Source organism: Typopeltis vanoorti, chromosome 20, assembly GCF_054136105.1.
Source record: "Typopeltis vanoorti isolate ZY-2024b chromosome 20, IOZ_Tvanoo_1.0, whole genome shotgun sequence".
Classification (NCBI taxonomy): domain Eukaryota; kingdom Metazoa; phylum Arthropoda; class Arachnida; order Uropygi; family Thelyphonidae; genus Typopeltis; species Typopeltis vanoorti.
Window position 1 is genome coordinate 3,617,638 of NC_143568.1, and position 22,447 is coordinate 3,640,084.

The 22,447-nt window shown below is 34.5% G+C and overlaps 1 protein-coding gene across 1 annotated transcript in view; it reads right to left on the minus strand.

Moving 5' to 3' along the window:
• yip2 (yippee interacting protein 2) overlaps positions 1 to 22,447 on the minus strand; it is a 139,580-nt gene that overhangs the window by 33,091 nt on the left and 84,042 nt on the right. Inside the window, exon 7 of the mRNA XM_090410759.1 lies at positions 5,750 to 5,925. Within this exon, the coding sequence (XP_090266885.1) occupies positions 5,750 to 5,925 (176 nt within the window). The remainder of the gene's footprint in view (positions 1 to 5,749; positions 5,926 to 22,447) is intronic.

The following is a 22,447-nucleotide window of genomic DNA, read 5'->3' on the forward strand; positions in this document are numbered from 1 at the left end:
TAAACCATGTCATCTCTTTATCTCTTGGTATCAATCATTTAAAATAATTTATAATATTTTCTACCGAGTAAAAATGAATGTTCAGAATATATATATATATATATATATATACCTACCAAGTTTTCAATACCACAGCGAAGATGCTGTTGTCCCAGAGATTTCCACTTATATCACACCTTAGTAACCTATTGTATGAACTTTGTTCCATGGGCTTGTTAAGGATTAAAGAATCTGAAAATCTTACTCTAGAGACTAAGCCTAGTGTTTTTTTTTTTCAAACCATTTCAAGCCTCTGGTAGGTGGGGTAATAGTCTCGCACTGAACAATATACACAGTCTACTACCTGAAGATTGTATCATCCCTGTCACAATGGTACTCAAACCTATAGGCTGTTGATTGAAAAGTGCAGTGATATTCACCCACCCAACCAGGCTGGCACTCCTTCAGTGTAGCAGAGCAACACAACAAATCATGTTGAACCATCTATTTCACTGCTATCGAAATATCAGTTAATCTTTTAGTAATGTTCATAACATAACAGTCATGTTTACTTTCTCATTTTAAACTCCTTACCTGATTAGACAAGATCAGGTAAAGGAAGGTGAAATATGATCAAGTCCCAGATTCTCAAACAAGATTTCAGATTTCTCTTTTTGGCCCAACTACTCTTTCCTCAACTGACAAAAACTCATTGTCACTTGCCTGCTGCTCCTCACAGCCTTCAAAAAACTTGGACAATCTTTTGCTCTGAAAATGTCACCTTTGGACTTATGCAACTGCAAACTTTGTGCAAATCAAAATCTTCCCAATCTTATAATACAGCAAAAAAACTCGTGATGCTATCAAGAAGAGCAATTTGTCTAACTGATATTAGCTAACTCCTTGTCTCTTAGGTCCACTGTCTCACAGGATCAAAGAGACTGAAATTTAGCCATCTTGTCCCATCACTGAATAAGAAAGCATGAACATCTTTTCAGGGAGGAAAAAAAAAGTGTAAAATTTCATTACAGTACCTCAACGAGATTATCTTTCACATAAAAGCACAATCATGAAAAACAAAAGACAATGAGACAGATACAAAGGTGGTCTGAAAAGTTCTCAGCCTCGATCATAGATGGCAACACTATCAGCAAGAGATTTTTTTTCCCCTAAGTTGGTACATCTGTCATAAGCATCCATGTGAAATTGAAAGTCATTCTATCAAGTAGTTTGTTTTATACAGCTGTTTGAAACAAAAGTGTTATCTATATCCCTTGAAATGGATAAAATTGAGTAATTGAGTAAAATCGTGCGATTAAAAAAAAATTCTTTGTAAAAGAAGGTTTAACGCCCAAAGAAATTCATTCGAAGTTCATAAAAGTTTATGGGCACTCTTCAACTTCGTTTTCAACAATTAAGAAATGGGCTACCGAGTTTAAACGTGGCCATACCAGCCCTGAAGATAATTCACGTGAAGGATGTCCAAAAAGTGTAACAACACCAGAAATCATTCAAGTGCACGATATGGTATTGGATGACCGGCAAGTCAAAGTGAGTCAAATTGCTGAGACTATAGGCATTTCAAAAGAACGTGTAGGATATATTTTGCATGTAGAATTGCATATGAAAAAGCTTTGCACAAGATGGGTGCCATGCTTGTTCTCAGCAGATCAAAAATACATTCACATGAAAATCTCTGAACAGCGCTTGGAGCATTTTAACAAGAATAAAACTGATTTTTGCATCAATTTATTACTATGGATGAGACTTGGATTCACCATTACACACCAGAATCCAAACAGCAGTCAAAACAGTGGACAGAAGCTAGTGACATCGGTGTTTTGAGATGCTAAAAGCATTTTTTTTATTAATTATCTGGAAAAGGATAAAACAATAACCAAGAAATATTATTCCGATCTTTTAACCAGACTAGACGAAAAAATTTATGAGAAAAAACCCAGTTTGCAAAAGAAAAAAAATCATCTTTCATCAGAACAATGCACCTGCTTTACAAAAGTGTTTTGGCAATGGGAAAATTAATGGATCTATACTATGAATTGTTCGAACATTAACCCTATTCCCTAGATTTGAATCCTTCTGACTTCTATTACTTCCCAAAACTGTAACTCTTCCTTCCTCGCTGGTCAGCGTTTCGATTCAAATCAAGAGATGATTGCAGCTGCATAGGGGTATTTTGCAGATCTTGCTGAGAACCACTATAGAGACGGGATAATGGTGCTGGAGCATCACTGGGATAAATGTATTAGTCGTAAGGGAGATTATGTTGAAAAATAAAAAATCATTTTGAAACTATAAATTTGTTTTTTCATTGTTAGGGTGAGACCTTTCAGACCACCATATCATAATCTTTAAAATAATAAGTCTTTCTAAAAACTTTATTCATCATCATATTCCTGACTTATACCCTCAAGGGGTGTACAGGATATGATAGTACTACATGAAACATTTACATCATTACTAACTTTCTATCTACAATTTTCCTCCAAATAAGTCTGTTACCTGTCAAGACTCCAAAATTATCAGATCTCATATTTCCATCTTCTAAGGCACTTTTTACTGTATCAATACACCTATATCTAGGTCTTCCTATGGGTCTTTTTCCTGCCAATCTGGCAGAGGACACTTGTTTTGCTAATCTTAACTCGCCCATTCTGTTTAATTGACCATATCACCTGAGATTAGCTCTGCTAACGTATTCCTGGATGCTGACAATGTCGTTCATTCCCAATATCCTCGTTTTTAATATGATGTTGCCATTGATGTCATCTGTTCACCCCTCTAATCTTTCTCAGGACTCTCATATGTGGTCTCTAGTCTTTGGTCAAGTGTTTTATTTCTAACCCAGCTCTCAGATCTATAAGTTAAAGTTGGTTTAAACACTGTCTTGTATACAGCTAATTTAGTGTTTTGAGTAATTTCTCTCTTATTTCATATAAATTTATTCAGTTGACTTCCTACCATACCAGCTTTATTGATTCTGTTGTCTATTTCCATATTTAATTTACTATCATCACTCAAAATTGTGCCTAAGTAACTGAAATGTTTTACTTGTTCTATAAATAATCCATTCATAATGCAGTTGATATTCTCAATGCTTCTGCCTATTTTCATTGCCTTTGTCTTGTTACTGCTGACATTCATAATATATCTTTTACAACAGTTATTCAATTTAGTCAGGGAATCTTGCAGACTTGTAGCAGATTTATTTAGAAGTATAACATCATCCTCATAAAGCAAAGAGCTGACATTAACATCTCTAATTTTGATATCAGGTTTAATACCACATTCCTTCATAATGTGATCCATATAAATAATGAATAGCAGAGTGGATAATGTACATCCTTGTCTGACACCAGATTTAACATTAAACCATCTTCCTGTACTTCCTTCAATTCTAACTGCTGACTTACAATTCAAATAAAGACTAAGTATTGCTTGATATAATGTCCCATTGACACCATATAACTGTAGCGTATTGAATAGCTTCTCTCTTGGCACCTTGTCATATGCCTTCTCCAAATCGACAAAACTTAAATACAGATCTTTGTTATATTCCCATGATTTCTCAACTATTTGTTGTAAAGTGAAAATCTGATCCTGACAGCATCCATTTGCTTGAATCCAGCTTGTTCTTCACCAAGCTTCTCTTTCACAATCCTTCTAAACCGTTTCTCAATTATACTTACATACATCTTACCAGGAACACTCAGTAGAGAAATATCTTTGTAATTCTCACATTCAGTTTTATTTCCCTTTATATATATGGGTACTACGAGAGCTCTACTCCAATCTGAAATTCGCCCCTCTGTCTAGGCCTTCTGAACTGTGCAGTGCAGCCACTGTAAGACATTTATACCTCCGTACTTGAGCAATTCTGGTCAAACATCATTTAGTCCTGCTGTCTTTCCACATTTTAAGCCTTTGATGGCTTTTTTTCTACTTCAACTATGGATATGCATTCCTGACTGTATGCCTGTTGAGTGTTTTTTTTACCACTGTGCTATCACTGCTTGTTTCATTTAGCAATTTTTCATGGTAATTACTCCATACTTCAAGGATATCTTTTTCTCCCGTTTTCATGTCATCTTTATCATCTCTAACTCCTTGTATAGCACTCTGAGCTTCTTCAACAACCTCCAGAATATTTTGTCACCTTCTTAATATTTATTTTCTATGTTCTTACCAAAGTCTCCCATGACTTTTGTTTAGCTTTCTTACATTTGTCTCTGTATTCTCTAAGAGCACAAGTTGACTTATTTGCCAGGAACTTTTGATACGTTTTCTTCTTTTCCTTCACTGCTTCTTTAACTTCCTGTGTCCACCATGGAGTTCTGATTTTTCTATCCTTGCAGACACCCTCACCACATGCCTCTCTGGCTGAATCAATCAGTGTTTTCTTCAGGGATTGCCACTGAATCTCCATGGTTTGGTTCCTGTTCTCGAACTCTTTCATTTTTTCTTGAATAATGTTTGTGTATTTTAGTCTACAGTTCACATCTGAGAGCTGCTCAACTTTTATTCGTTTTAAAACTTTTTTACATGTTCTTCTTTTTAATATGAAATTCAATTTTATCCTGCTCAATACTAAATAGTGATCACTTCAAATTTCAAATCCTCTGTACATTCTAGTGTCTTGCACCAGTAGGAAAACATAACCATCAACAATAACATAGTCAACGAGAATTTTCTTATTCCTTATCTCTTCTCTTCATGCAAATTTGTGCACATTTTTATGCTGGAACGTGGTGTTAGTAATAACCAGTCCATGTCCTGAGCAGAAATCCAACAGGTATTTGCCATTATTATTAGCTTTGCTATTTTCACAAAAATATTTTTTGGAAAATTTGGAATGTCTGATAATAATTTCCTACTTTATTAACTTTCTACTCTATTACTTTCTTAATGATGATGCTGATGAAATATTTTTGACAATAATGAAGTGGTATATCATTCTACTACTTTCTTCTGTGTCATTATAAAAACATGAGTGGCAGCTGGTCAACATCCAAACACAGTCCAACTACAAACTCACTGAATTAGTTCCTATTTTATTCTAACACACCTCTATTCTGTGAACATGCCTTTCTTTTTGTTTGCTTAGTGTTCTCTCAAAACTACAACCCTAACTGTGCGGGTTGTTTCACCCATTCCCTCTTTTTTTAGTTCTAGCTGACATGTCACGTAAATTGACAGACAGGTTCTGCAACCTTACATTTGTAGAATTGATCTAAAAAAACAGTAAGCAAAATTTAAAAAAAATGAAATTGTTTCTCAGAAACTTATGTAAAGCATGAACTGCAACTACAAACTTCCATTTTCTTTCTCTCAGAAGTTTTTTTTTTTTTTATGAAATAAAGCATGTCATTTTAATTCAATTTAAACAAACCTTCATGGAAGGCCTATACGAAAAACTCACTTATATTGAATTAATGGGTAATGGAGATAATAATCCAGTTGTCAAAGTTAATTCTTTCATTCTGATATTGGTACAGATGCAAATATTTAGTTTAATGGCCAATGCAAATGTAAAGTTTAAAATTACAAGAAACTTACTATAGTAAGCTTGTTTAATGTTTTCTTGTAATCTTTTATAGTTTGTAAAATTAAATTTGCTTCTGTTTGCATAGTTGTTAAGTAGCAAGCTTGTGATTACTTCACTAGCTTCCAATTAGCAATTATTTAATTTGAAGACCTTGTTATGGTAAAAAAGACCCCTTTATCTGTTAGGGATAAAAATAAATCAACTTACTGATGCATTACCAGCTGTAACAGTTCCACCTTTCTTGAAAACAGGAGGAAGTTTGGCAAGCTTTTCCAATGTTGTATCTGGTTTTGGATGTTCATCAACATTCAATATCTCTTCTTTCCCTTTTACCTTCACAGTCACAGGAACCATTTCAGATTTAAATTTTCCAGATGCATCAGCTGAAAAAAAGACAAATAGAAAAAATCCACCTGAATAATTATAATAAAAGTATAATTCATCTTAACTATGATTTAAATTGTTCTTTTCAATTTTAGTAAAGATATGAAATAGTAAATTTCGTCAAAATCTATCCATCCAATCAGAGAAAATCTAAATAGATAGACAAAAATACTGCTGACAGAATTATCATGAAAATCAAGCTTCGTTTCCAAAATTATTTTCCAGTTAAACTCATTGTAAAGTCGCTCATTATCTTAATAACATATAAACTCTATAGATTACACAGGGAGTTTCTACAAAGACAAGATGTGTGCGTGCAGTGGCACACTCAGGATTTAATCTTGGAGGGGGCCGAACGCTCAGGATTCAAACTTGGGAGGGGCAGGCGAGTTGAGTAGATGATTTGTGAATACACACTACGCATCCATACGGCCTATGACTGAGCATCTGCAGTGATCGCTAAATCATAAGTAGTATAGAAATAGAAGACATAAAACAATATAAATTTAAAAAAATTAATTTTAATTAAGAAAATATTTTTGGAAAATTTTCTAGTGTTTTTCCCTTTTCTTTGGGGGTACCCTTGCCCCCCCCCCTCTGGGTGCACATCTGTGTGCTCAAAAAAAGACTGAACTTTTGCTATAAAGACTTTATTGCTTATTTTACACCATTTTAAGCACTGTCCCCCTTCAAAGTAGTCTCTTCTACTGGTGATACACCGTTCCCAACATTTCTTCCATTCCTGGAATGCTTCCTGGAACACACTTTGTGATCGTGTGCAGTTCTCTTATCGCATTTTCCTGAATCTCCTCTATTGTTTACAGATGACATTCTTTTAAAGTGGTTTTAAGTTTGGGAAACAGGAAAAGTCTGCTGGGCTAAGTCTGGAGAATAAGGTGGATGGGGCATAATGGATGTCAGGCACATTGTTGTGGTGCAACATTCAAGTCTGGTTTTCCCACAATTCAGACCTCTTTCTGTGCACAGCATCCCTCAAACATGCTAAAACTTCCTGGTACAATTCTTTGTTTAGCATATGACCTGTGCTACAAATTCATAATAGACAATGCCTTTCCAATCAAAAAAAATTTTACCAAGTTTGCAACAAAATTTCACACACATTCTTCAAGCTCTTTCATTGTCACTTTGTCATTAATCCGACAAACAGCTTGTGCACGTGCTCACTTCAGTGGATGTAACTTGATGACTAATGCTCATAGCAGAACAGGGCAAATGGTAGTTTGTTGTCAAAACCTGCCACTAGGTGCACTCAGTAGCCGGTTGGTGCGCTATTTAAAAAGTTCAGTCTTTTTTTGAACATGCCTCGTAATGTTCCAGTTATTTAAAAAGTTCAGTATTTTTTTGATCATGCCTTGTATGGTCCAGTTTTAATAGTGTTCTAGTTTTGCTGAATTAATGGCTAAGTACTAAACATAGTGATTCATATCCATGTGTTTTGACAAATACAATTAATACAAATATGTTCCAGTTTTAATAGTGTTCTAGTTTTGCTGAACCCTTATGCAACTTAAAGAAAGTAGGAAGCAAGGTGGTGTACACCATGGAAGCATATCTTTTTGTAGTAAATTTTATCAATTTCCAGTGCTACTTAAACTCAGTATGAATTTCAAATGAAATTTAAATTCAATTTAAATGCAGCTTTGCATGCACATCCGCAATAAGAGTGGTTCATGATCTTGAAAATGGGACTGTGTTGGACAATAAAATGATGAGGCAGAATGCCTATATTAGAGACAATAACAATATCAAGTTCTGAAAAATCTAAGACATCACTGTAAGGAACTGGGCTTTGGAAAATTTAGTTTGTTTTCAGTTACAGTTTTTTGAATTGCTTCTACAATGATTCAGTTGAGTACTGTGTGCTTGTTACAGTTGTAATTTGTGCTCTGCAGATGCTGGGTAGGAAACCAGCAAAATGTCTAGTTCAATAAATTATTTTATTTTAATAATAAATTATATTTCTTCTCTTGGTGTTGTTTATACTATGAAGCATTATTATGAATAACCGACAACACCTAAACCTATATATACATAAAATTTCTAAGATACTGTGAATGATTTCCACAAAACATGGGCATCAATAGAAACATCTGGGACTTGACTACATACAGCTAATGTAGTATTCATTATTCTTTATGAGCATTTCTTCACCCAAGCTCTGCCAAAGTAATTCCTACACATTTTAGATATGGTTGATAAGCTTCCATATTCTCCAAATCGCAGTCCATTTTTGTTTTGTCGAATTATAACAAAAGGATATACTTCCAGAAACAATCCTCATTATTCATGCAAAAGCAGTGAAAAATGTGAGCAGCAATTGTGAAAATTTTCACAAGATAACAGACAGTGCTAGGTGCAAATGGTGCCCCAAATTTTTTTTTTCTTGGCCTGCTGTGTTAACAAACACAATTATGTATGTCATATATTTTGGTGATAATATACAATTAAAAAAACCGACAAGCTTTTTAGAAATATCCCAACTACATTTACTAATGAAATCAAAATCATTTGTTTTATGATAATCCCATCTATGAAAGATGCTTAATATGATATGTGAAATATAACCAGTATAATATAACTATAATAATAAAAACTTTTTTTCTACCTACTATGTTCTATGGCAGGGGTTGGCAAACTAGAGCCTGTAAGACTGATCCAGCCTGCCAGATATTTTGTATAGTCTGCAAGCTAAGGATGATTTTTTTTAAAATGATGATTTTTTGAATTTCATGACAGAATGATGAAATTGCTGTTTCAGGATCCATAATAGCATTCAGCTGACAACCATTCCAATTCTTTGCATATTCTCAAATGCCACTTTCGCACAACGTGTAGTTGTAACAATGACAGTAAGCTGCACTTTCATTGCTGTGCATTGCCACCATTGCTGCTTGCACTCACAGTGCTAACTCATGGGGTTTTGAGTACAATTCATTTCTTAGTCACATGTATCATGAGATTATGCTGGTGAATATTGGTATATATTTGTTTATATTCAAATTTAGTAGCTCAGAAAAGAAATTTTCAAAGATGAAATATGCAAAATCTCATTACAGATCAGCCTTACCTGATGAGCACTGCAATCGATTCTGATTACTGAAAACTAACTTTCAACTTCAATTAAGTATAATTATGTCTCATAAAAAAAAGAATTAAATACTGTTCACTAATTTCTACAAAATTTACTTGCACAATTATAATCACTGTGTACAATATTCTGTATTTTGTTAGAAAACAAAATTTACACAATTTTTATTATTATCTTATATGTAAATATGTGATATCTTCAATTTTATCTCTTGGTCCACGAAATCTAAAATATTTCGTATCTGGTCTTTTTCAGAAAAAGTTTGCCAACCTCTGATCTATGGCATACTTCATCAGGAACAGTTATCAATTTAAAAACATATATTAGCAGAATATTTCCTGACACAAGCTAACATTAATGGAATGGTTGTTAAATTGAGGGTTCATATCATATGGAGATATACCACACTTTAATGATGAGCTGTGCTGCATAATGTTTCATCATAACCTAGTTCCTTGAATTTTAGGTCTTTTATATAAGCCAGTCAAAGATGGTTTTAATAAGACTTTGATTTTTATTTTACTGCAGTACAATGTTTTAAATAATGGCTTCAACACATGCAAGAGAAAACTACTCGTGTTCATAGAAACAGCATTACCTGCTGTAACCATGTTTTTTGGGTAATTAAATTACCCAAAAAACATGGTTACAATATTTATGATAATAACACAATAATTGTCATAAATAATGAAAGTAATATAACTTCTATTTTTGATTAATATTTAGCTCTTTTTAGTGCGAGATGAAACATAATTAGGCAATGACAACAAACCTGAATTTGTAAATATTTTGAAATGGAGTGGACAGTGATATTTTCACTGGAAAAGCACTGGTATCCAAATTTAGTTGAACTACACAGTTTTACTAACATTCAAAGATAAAAATTCACTTTTTACTGTTTAGTACTTCATGGGTCTTCCTCTTGCTTTTATTACAGCTTGGCATAGGCAGAGCATTGACAAAATTAATTTCCTGATGGATGCAACTGTCTTCATAGTTCAATACCTTATAATGGTTACTTGGAGCTCCTGAAGTGTTTTTGGCTTCTTGTGTATTTCAGTCTCCATTTGGTACCACAAATTCTCAATGAGGTGTTGAGATCTGGACTGTTTCCTGGCCATGGTAGTCACTGAATCAAAAATTTATTGAGCTACTCATTAACCTACAACAAAAACTAAAGCTTTTTAGGTACTAAACTCAATTCATATGGTACATTTTAGGGTTATAATAGCATTACTTACACTTTTTACCCTATGACAAAGAGTCATCTTGAAAGATGCAGTTTGTCGTTAATGTAAAGTGGTCTCTGATAGTAGGTAGCAATTCTTCTAATTTTCTAGTACACTTGTGCATTCACTGAACCTTTTGTAAAATGCAAGCAACCAACACCATGGTATGACATGTAGTCTCAGATGATCTGAGAATTTGACATCAGACAGTCAGGGTGGAATTTTTCCCCTAATCATCTTTGAACTGTCTATCTGCCATTGGTGTCCTGCAGGTTAACTTTTTTTCGCATCAGAAAAAAAATTACTCTTTTTCCTCATCAGGGGTACATTTGGCATGCACTTTGCACCATTTTAACCAAGCCAATCATTTTTTTTTTGGTTAAAAAAGGCTTCTTTTTAGGGTGCCTGGCTATCAGTCCCTGTTGAATAAGTCTTCCCCTTGACAGTTACAGAGCTTGCCACAATTCCTGTTTGTTCTTCCCAATCCCATTTCAGTTCTCTAGATGATGATTTTTGAGGAAGAACCGCTTTAGGACTTGATCTTAGCATGGTGTAGACAGTGGCTTTCTTCCTGTCCCCTTCATTTCAGCAGATTCGGTTTCCTTCACCTTCGACAACAACCATACCACAGTAGATTGACTATGGAACATCCTTTTAACTATTTCATGAAAAGAATAGCCTTCTCTATTCAAAGTTTGAATCACACTTTTTCTGCAAAGTGTTAATTGCGCATAACTAGCCATAGTGATCTCAGCATGAAAATGCAAAAACTGGCTCTTGCTGTCTATTGTATAAAAAATTATGACACAATAGCAACAACTATTATATTACACAGAAATCCATAGGAATGATAGATTGTGCATGCTCAGTGTACACAAGGCTTATAATAATACCTATTTTTTTTGTGAAGGATGATAATGTGAAGAGACATGAATATATCTGCCTGTAAAGGATGGCTTCCTGTAAACAGTAAATTCAATAATACCAGCAGAGTTACGATGTATAAAAGTATCTACAAAAGGGGAAACTGTTGTTAGATTCACATTCACTAGTGAACTTGATGCATATAAACAACGAGTTAATTTTATCCAGAAATTTACGTAGTTCTGTTTCAGAGTGCGTCCATGCAAAGATGTCATCCACGAAACATAGCCAAATGTGATGTTGAGGAGAAGTGGGTATTAGAAATTGGATCCTCTAAATGCTTCATGAAATAATCAGCCAAAGTAGGTGATATTGGATTACCCATCACAGTACCTCAATCTGCTAAATAATTTATTATGCCAAGTAAAATAACTGGTATTGATAATAACTTGAATCATTTGAAGATGTCATCAGGGAAATCTACTTGTAAAATGTAGTTTGTTGAAGTGGTATATTTGTAAACAGTGGAACTACATCAAAGGAAACCATCATTTCAGATTCTTGAAGATGAAGATTTTTAATTTTTTCTTTGAAGTTAAAACTCTTTTTGATATAAGTGGTAGTTAGTTGTTCCAGTAAAGTTTCATAGACATCTTGAAAGATATTTTGCCAAATAATAAGTAGGAGATCCTATGCAGTCAACTATTGGACATAATGGATAACCAGATTTGTGTACTTTAGGAATGCCATAAAATACATGGGGGATGAGCATGATGAATCCACAACTTTTCAATAAGGAAAATGTTTGATCTCACAATTTATTCAATTTGTTTTGATGGCTTTGGGTAGGATCCGTCAGTTAAATTATAAGTAGATCTATCCTGCAATAAAAGTTGTTACCAATTCTTCTGCTTCTCCTTGAATGAAGCTCATGACATATTAAGCAAAATATATAGAAGTAATAATAAATTCTATTTAGTTTTAAATGTGTAAAGCTGTTATTTAAAACATTATACTATGTTTAACAGCATGTCTATTAAATGTCTGGTATTTTACTGAGGACTATTGTGGTTACACTGGATCTAGTGCATGTGGATAATAAATACCACAGATGGATGACAGATCCCTCTCCTGCTTCAAAAAAAAAAGTGGTCTCATATTAAACAATAAAAATTATCTACAATTATATTAATAAACTCCAATGCTGCAGTAAAATTCAAATCTACAGGTGTGTTGGTTGGAAATAGGCAACTATCCAGTCAGCCAACAAGGTGCCATTGCTAGAAATTGTTTTTAAAATGAAAATAGATGTATATGTTTTTAAGGCTTTCCAAGCACAACACCCTTCTCTGATATGGCTATTATGTTTCAATATTAATATCAGATATATCAGTTGCAATTCAAATGAAGACTCTTTTCACATGATCATCTTAGTGGGAAAGGTAGCTCCACTAATTGTAAACAATGAGTGGAGCTACCTTTAGCGGCACTGATTTGATTAGTGTAGCTAAAAGTTAACTGCTATGAAAACATTTGACTGCAACTAGACCATTACTAATCTAGGAAAAATAAAGGTTGTAAACATCCATCAATACTCACTTCTAATTGAGTGCTATGATCATCCACATTTGAAATGCAGCAAGATAATCAGATACAAACTGAAAAAGTAAAACTTACTACATGTATAAATTATAAACCCTCCATAAAATGAAAAATACCACCTCCTGTTTGCTAGTGTCTGAAGTACACAAATTCCCAATCTGTATCCTATCCTGATATCTTTAACACTCTCCTTTGCACTCTCTCTCCACTGTATCAGAATCACAATGGAAACCAAGAGACCAGACCTGTACACAATAGTCCAAGTGAGGTCTTATCAAAGCCTTCTAAAGAGGCAAAGTGACATCCTTATCTTTATATGTCAAAGTTTGTTTCAGCATTGCAATTATCTTTTAAGTTATATTTGCAATCTTTGCTACATGGCCCCCTGAACTTCAACTTCCCATCTAGTAATACTCCAAGGGCCCTAGCCTCAGTTTCTTCTAGCATAATTCCACTAATATAATACGACATTGGATATCTAATCACACCAAAGTGAATCACATTTATTAACACTGGACAGCCATTTTCACATGCCCACAATTTCAGCCTATTCAAATCATTCTGGAAGTACTGCATATCAGCTGCATTCCTGATTACCCTACCCATTTTTAAATCAGCAAATAGCTGTAAGTTGCCTGTCAAATCCTTCCCAATGTCATTATTGCGGAAATTGAATAACAACGGACCAATGACCGATACTTGTTATACACTACTGGTTACCTTAATTTTGCACTCACTCCCCCCCCCCGTCTATATCAGTTTTTGATATCTTGTCAATCAGCCATCTTCTCCACACTAATATTTTATAAAACAATCAAATTTACGCAGCAGTCTTCCATACTGTATTCCGTCAAAAGTCTATAGCAAAATCCAAAAGTATCATGGTGTATTCAAACTAACATATAGAATGCAAGTTGCTCAAACATGACCTTCCCTTAGTAAACCTATGCCACCATCGCAAAGTAGATTCTCTGTCAACCCATTCTGAATGCAAGGTGTAAATAACTTTTCCAAAATCTTCATCACCATTCCAGAGATACTAATAGGTTAACAGTTGAATATATCACTCTTTGCATCACCTTTATAATGCAATGGGATTACCATACATTCTCTCCACTCGTTGAAATCTTCTCCATTCTGAAATTCAGTTATGTAACCTGGCCAAAGGAATAGTTAATTCAGCTGGATACTCTTTTAGCATCCATGCTAAAAGGTATTCAAGCTAAACACTTTTTTAGTATCTGTGCTGTCCCATCAGTCCCTACTGCTAAATTTCTATTCAGTTTGTGCAACAGCTCTAGCACTTCCTCCTCATACATGAGTTTCTCAATCCTGTGCAGCACAATGTGGCATACACCAGATTGATAGCTTTTAGCAAAGTGGACACGCATTACTTGAGTGTCCACTTTATTGGTCATCTTTAACTTGCAGAGCTGGTTTCTCTTCATATTCAGACTTCACTTTACATACAACAATTGCGACTCTTCTGGATCACTCCTTATAATTTCATAATTAATATCTTTATGCACATGGTATTCCTTCCATATCATCCTTTTCTTATGAATCTGTTCCTTAATAAGATTACACATCCATTTCACTCTTACCTTATTTATTCCTTAAACTATAGCAGGGGTGTTCAACCAATCGATCGCGGAGCGATTTTTGGTCACTCTCTTGTATTCCTCCTTACTAACAAATTTAATTAAAACTGAAAACATAATATTTTATTTATCATTATTTTGTATTATTTTTAATTCGCTTTAAGTGTATTGCTATTGTTTATTTATTTTTCGTTAAAATTGTCAAATCAGTAATTTTCTTATAAGTCCAGGTAAATGAATTAATTTGGATCAGTGGAAGTCAAACAGAGAGCTGAATGAATATGATTATAAGCAAAGTGTAAAAACTCGATTGTAGCTTAAATATTCCAAAGCACATTACATCGATTTTTTGCTTAGGTTAAGTCCTATGAGAATATTGTAAAAAAATAAACTTTGTTGGTCTCAGTATAGTTTGTATTAGATGTTTTTGTAAATAACTCTTTTGAAGCTAACTATATATACTGCTTTAATAAGAATATGTTAGAGTGTTAAAAACAAAGGCAATGTTTTTGTCGCCGAACTGTACATGGCGGCATTAGAAAGATTGTTATTGAAACTTCTATGTATGAGAAAGGCTTGCAGGCTCTAAGTGTAAACATCTCTGAAGTCAGTCAGAAAGAGTTCAAACAACTTTCCGATGGACAGCAACTTACAATCAAAAGAAAGCGGAGGAGAACAAAAGGCGTGCCGAACTTGAAACTTAAGATGAAAGACTCATACCGATTCTTTGGGGGTTACCAAACTTCATGCGAGGTCTGAGAGGAGGCCTAATAAAAAGCGACTGCAGCAAGCAGAAGGGGTCCCGGTTTCAGAATTGCTGTCAGAGAGGAGGCCGCCCAGTCCAGAGTCGCCATCAGAGAGACTGCCCAGATCCACGTTGCTTGAGAGAGGAGTTTCCTGCTTCCAGAAAGCAGCTTCTCAGTTCTAGACCGCAGACAAGGTTTCAAATTGCCGAAAGGAAGAGTTCCAATTGCCAGAGAAAAGTTTCCAGGCCATGTTAATGTCAGATATTCACCAGTGTGTTGTGTTTTCGTTACAATTTGATGAATCAAACGACTTCACTGATATTGCTCAGTTAATGGTATTTATTCGCATGGTATTTCCAGATTATTCAAGTAAAGAAGAACTTTTGAAAATTATACCAGTATTGGGAAGGACTAGGAGAGAAGACATTTTTTAGGCATTTGATGAATTTGTGAAACAACACAAACTTCTGCTTTTAAAATTTGTGTCTATTACTAATGATTGTGCTCCTGCAACGATAGGTAATAAATCAGGCTTCATTTCATTAAGTAAAAACGATGACAAATACCCAGATTTTTTAACGACCACTGTATTATTCACCACCAAGTACCGTGTAGTAAAAGATTAAACATAAAAGATGTTTTGGATATTACATTTAAAATTGTAAATTCTGTTCGAGGAAAAGCCCTGCAATGGTGGTTATTTAAATTACAGGTAGATGATGATAGGGAACTTCTGTTGTACAATAATGTTCACTGGCTCAGCAGAAGTCAATTTTTAGAAAGATTTCTTGTATTAATTAACAATATAAAAAATTTTCTTGATGAAAAAGGAGATATTTATCCACAATTGAGTAATAAAAGATGGTTGTTACACTTATCATTTTTAGTAGATTTCTGTACGAAATTAAGCAATTTAAATTTAGAGTTACAAGGTAGAGATAAAAATTTAATTGACCTGTTAAGTCAATAAAAACTTTCCAACAATACTTATTTTTATTAAAGAAAAATATAAATAACCGCAAATTTAGACATCTCCCATATTTATTAAAAATTTTTGAACAAAATCAAGAAATGCTTCGCTATGATTTAAAAGAATTTATTCGTGAAATAGAATTAGTTGAGGAAGAAATAAATTCAAGATTTAAAGATTTTAATAAAACTGAAATGATTGTATCCTTTATCAATAATCCATTTCAAGAAAACTTGAACATCACAGAAATTTCAAATAAAATTAGTGGGCTGTTTGATATAAACCAAGCTGAAGTAGAACTTGACATAATAAACATTCAGAATAGTTTACATTTAAAATCAATAAACAATGAAGTCATTTGGAAGTATGCACATGAAAAATTCAGAATATTAACTGATATTGCGCAAAAAATTCTGTTGTGTTTCGGATCGATATACTTGTCAGAATCCGCTTTTTCAAATATGACCATCATAAAAAATCAATTAAGAAATCAAATTACAAATGATCATTTGGATGATTGTCTGCGATTGGCTACTTCTTCATATCACCTTGACTATGAAAATATTGCGAGGTCCAAACAATGCCAAATTTCACATTAACTTTTTTTTTTTTTTTTTTAATCAACCAGCATTTCCTGTAACTTGTGAGTTTGTAATCAATCTGTTGTTTTTTCTAACTTTGATTTTCCAAAATAGAGACTTAAATATTTTATTCCAATATATTTGTTTTTTTTTTTGTTGTATTAAAATATTTGTTGTATTAAAATAATTAAAAGTGATAAATATTTTAAATACACAAATAAAGTTTTTAGTTGTGTATTTTTTTTTTGTTGTTTATTTGTGCGTAATCAGATATCAGGTTGGGGGAATTATGATCTATATAAGAGAGTAGATCACCGAATAACTTTTATAGAAAAGTAGCTCGCATAGTAAAAAAAAAAAAAAAAGGTTGAACACCACTGAACTATAAGGACACATTCTAATATTAGATCATTTAAGTATTTTTTTTAAACACTTCTCATGCACTGTCAATATTCTTCCCACCCAACAACTGATACCATGGTGCAGAACACAGCATACTTGTCCAGGACTGCCATTCCTTGGAATTTTTCCCAAGATCTAGGGAATTTACCTCCTACCTAGGGATTTTTAATAAAAAAAACTCTCAAAATCTTGAGAAATTTGAACAAAAGTTTGAATTTTTATATTTTTGTTATATTTTACTATTATATTCATGATTTTTTTTTTTTTTTTTTTTTGATAAATCTGATAAAACCGTTTTTGCTCTGTTCTGGTTTTGTTTTCTCTTTCTTATCACACAGGTTTTACATTGTTACATACATATAGCGCAACCTCTTGCAGTGTTATCGTAGAGATCCTTGTGCTAGTACAGTGTTTGACAAATTGTTTAAATTATCAATATTTTTACTTATTTTCATATTTATGGTACTTCCAATCCAACCATATGGAGCCATCAAAGAAAAAAAAAACAAATATGGTATTCTCAAGCATTTAAAGAAGATTGGTTAAAATATTCTTAATTAAAAGATTGGCTGCAGCAAGGCATGAACAGCAAAGATATCAGTTAATATAAGTGTTGTAATATTACATTTAAAAACACAAACAAATCTGCACTAATAAAGCATAAAGATTCAGCCAAACATAAAAGTAATTATCAGTCTGCTATGTCGACAGCTGTTATTACTCAATTTCTTAATAAGAAAGCATCAACAGAGGATAAATAATTAGCTAGGAGTGAGTTAATAATTGCTAGCTTGTTTTCTGAGCATAACGTCCCATTTTCTCATGTTGATCATTTTGTAACAATTTGTAAATGCGCATTTCCGTATAACCAAATTGCTGGAAAGTTGGCAATGAAGAAAATTTAACTTTCTTATGTTATTCAGGATGGAATATCATTCCATGAAAAGTCTCAACTTACCGAAATATGCAAGAATCAAAAATTTTCAATTATAATAGATGAGAGTACAGATATCTCCATCACTCAAATCTTGGCTGTTGTTGTAAGATGTTTTGATACAGATAAAAAAGATGTAGCTGATGCATTACTAGATATTGTGTGTGCAGAGAACGTAAGTACTAAAAGTTTTTACAGTGCTGTCAAAACTCTTCTGCTGGATCATGGCATTCCCCTTAGCAATATCATTGGGTTTGGTGGTGATAACTGTTCCTCCATGATGGGCGTTAACAGTGGATTTCAGAAACTGTTGAAAGATGACGTCCCATCTGTTTTTGTGATGGGTTGGTTTGTCATTCATTTGCTCTATGCACTAGTCATGCGGTCAGTGTTTTACCCTCATACTTAGAAGCTTTTCTAAAGGATTGAACCTCCTACTTCTCCCTGTCCTTCAGTGCTAAACAGCAAAGAGATTTTGTACTCATTCAAGAAGCTGCTGATATAGCTACTAAAATTCTCAAACTTGCACAAACCAGGTAGCTGTCGAGGGAAAAAGTGGTATCAACAATTTTAGAAAACAGTATGATGAATTAGTTCTATACTTTCATCAAAATGAACAAGGACAGATAAAATTGACAATGCCAAAAATATTTATGATACACTTACTGACTTTGGAACCAGACCAATGCTTTTTTTCCTTCAGTATATTCTTGAAAAAGTAAATACACTTAATATAGATTTTCAATCAGAGTATTTCAGGTTACACCAACTATTCCTAAATGTATCAACAGAATATCTCAATTTACTTAGCTGCTTCATTAAAGATGAGATTTTAAGAACAGCTAAATTATCAGAAATTGATCCAAGAAACCAAAACAACTATAAAAATGTCAATGATATTTACTTCGGTGGTAGAGCAATAGCGCACTTAATTAGAAACCCTTTCGAAGATAACTCTATTTTGTTGAGATTTAAAAATGATTGTTCAAAGGTTCTTGTGGAACTTAGTTCGCAAATAAAGAAAAGATTTGTCTTCGAAGAAGACAGCATTGTTGTAAAATTATGAATCTTGGACCCAAAAGTTGCTAGTGACCCTAGCCAGTCACCATCTACCATTATTCCTCTGGTTGCTCAATTCCCCTCACTTGTTGATGATATTAGGTTTCGCTTAAAAGAGGAGAGTGTGAGGAATCGTTTTAGGGAGAGAGTGTTAGAGAGGATTTCGGATGGACTGGAAAGTGTACAAGATTGGTGGAAACATAATTCAAAAGTAATCCTGAGCTGTGCAATCGAGGTGCTTGGTGAGACATCTGGAAAGATTAGAGAGCAGAAGGAGGGTTGGTGGTGAAATAATGATGTACAAGTGGCAGTGACAGCTAAGAGGAAGGCCATGGCATATCAAGATCTGTATGATCAATTAGAAACAAAGGAAGGACAGAGAAAAATTTACCAACTAGCGAAATGTAGAAATAAAGCAGCAAAGGACATCTTACATGTGAGGCAGATCAAAGATGCTGAAGGAAGAGTATTATGGAGGGATGTGGACATAAGAAACAGATGGAAAATATACTTTGAGGGACTTTTGAATGAGGAAAATGCAAGGACTCACAGAGGAGATGGGCAGCCTTCTGAGGGGATGGTGCAGAACATCAGTAGAATGGAAGTGACGGAGGCCATGAAGAGGATGAGGAATAGCGGTGGGCCCCGACAGAATTCCAGTGGAGGCATGGAAGGCACTGGGAGAAGAGGGAATTGACCTGCTGTGGGACCTGTTCATGAAAGTTTGCCAACAGGAAAATATACCCGAGGAATGGAGGGAGAGTACTCTTGTTCCCATCTACAAGGGTAAAGGGGATGCACAAGACTGTAAAAATTACAGAGGAATAAAGTTGATGTCCCACACAATGAAGATCCTAGAAAGGGTTCTTGATGGTAGATTGAGGGAGGTGGTGGAGATTGCAAAGGAACAATTTGGCTTCATGCCTGGTAGATCAACAACAGATGCTATCTTTGGGTTACGACAGATGATGGAAAAATATCGAGAGAAACAAAGGGAGCTACATCTGGTATTTAATGATCTGGAGAAAGCATACGATAGAGTGCCAAGGCAAGAAGTCTGGAGGTGTCTGAGGGAGAAGAAGGTGCCGGAGAAATATGTCAGGTTGGTGCGGGAAATGTACAGAAATGTGAAGACAAGTGTTCGGACCTGTTTGGGACAGACAGAAAGTTTTCAAGTAACAGTTGGCTTGCATCAAGGGTCAGCATTAAGTCCATTTCTGTTTAATATTGTGATGGAGGTGGTACCAGAGGAGGTGAGAGAAGATGCACCTTGGACAATGTTGTATGCAGATGACATCTTGCTGTGTGTAGATTCAAGAGAAGAAGCGGAAACTAAACTGGAAAGGTGGAGAAAAGTACTGGAAGAGAGAGGTATGAGACTGAGCAGAAGTAAGACGGAGTATATGTGTTGTGCAGTGGGCAGTGGCCAGGAGACAGATCTGGAGCTGGAAGGAAATGTCATCAGGAAGGTGAGAGACTTTAGATACTTAGGTTCAACAGTGGAAGAAGATGGAGGAGCTGAGAAGGAAGTGGGATGCAGGATACAAGCGGGTTGGAGGAACTGGAGGGAGATGGCTGGAGTGTTATGCGATAAGAGGGTGCCGATCAATCTGAATGGCAAAATTTATAGGACAGTAGTGAGGCCAGCTATGACATATGCTATAGAAACTGTGGCCCTGAGGAAAAATAACATCAGCAGGATGGAAGTAGCAGAGATGAGAATGCTTAGGTGGATGTGCGGTGTGACCAGAAAGGATCATCTGAGAAATGACTATGTCAGGGGGAACAGTGAAAGTTACGAACTTAGGAGCAAAAATACAGGAGGCAAGGTTGAGATGGTTTGGTCATGTGATGAGGAGGGAGGACGAATATGTGGGAAGGGTCATGCAGATGGATGTGCAAGGAAGGCGGAAGCGTGGGCGGCCAAAGAAGAGATGGAGGGGGGTTGGTAGAAGAGGACTTGAAGATGAAGAACTTGGATGTGATGACAGCCCAAGACAGGAAGGTGTGGAGGAGACTCATAACAAACAGTGACCCCACTTAAGTGGGAGAAGCTGTAGAAGAAGAAGAATTAGGTTAAATCAAATAGATGATGAGTGGAGAAGTTATTGTCTCGTGGCATCAGATCTACCAATTCCTAAAGATATTGGCATTTTTCAATATTGGCATTCTGACATAAAAGATGGCATGAATAATAATAAATATGGTTTTACTGTCATATTTTATGACAAATCTTACTATTCTGCTGCATTCATCTCCATGCGTGGAGCGAATTTTCTCACAAGTGAATTGTATAAAAACAAAATTAGCTAATTCATCAAAAACAGAAACTGTGAGAGACAGAATCCTAGCAAAGCAGTGCTTAGCGAGACAAAATGCAACGTGTACTCTTTGGGAGCCACCAAAAACATTAATCAAGGAGTTGGAAAAGTCACACAGTTCATAATAGATATAAAAATAGACTTAATACTGCAACAAAGGGAAGGTGATCAATTACCAGAAGATATTGGCAAAGAAGAAGAGGGAGGAAATGTCAATTAAAGTAAGTTAAGCATGTATTCTTCATATAATATAAACTTATGATTTTTTTTTAAATGAAAGTATACTTTGTTACAGGAAAAGAGAAAGAGAATTAATAAAAAAAAAAATGAGCAAATTTTAGTCATTTTTCTGTTCAGTTAGTAGGTAACTATTTAAATGTCAATTTTTTGTATTTTATATTATGTTTTTAATTCATGTGTAATGTTTTAATTAAACCATGTAGAAATATAAATTAATAAAGGCATATTTAAGAGCATATTTTGGATGTTTTAAATGTTTTTAGTGTATACTTGGACGCATATTTTGCACTTTTTTTACGACCTAAAAATCTGAGCCCTAGTTATTACTACCTGGGAATTTTTCCCTAATCTCTGGAATTTTTGAGGTCTAATCTGGGGAATTTCGAAAAATGTGAGTGGCAGCCCTGTACTTGTCAAAGTTGGTCATAATTTCTTGCTTTGCAGTTCAGCACCAATCTTTTCTGAATAGAAAAATCATAAATGTAGCTACTTCCAAAGTCATTACTACATAATCACTGTCACCAAGAGGTGGCAGAATAGTCACATCTTTAACTGAAACGCCTTGTGACACTATCATGCAATCGGTCTTATGGTACTTGAGTCTCACAACAGCTCAGTAATTCAGTTTCATTCTTCTCATGAGATTTCACAGGCCCCTCAATCAATGTTTGGATAATTAAAGTTCCCCATTATGATTACCTGCATCTAACTCATCTTTATTTAGTGATACATTTCTTTGTCACTAGCAACTGATCCACTAGATCTGTAACAACATCCCACTATGTATTTGATCTTATTAGACTCCACTTCACACCAGATGGCTTTAGACTCACCGTGAAATGAAGAACTGTTACTAGTATTGC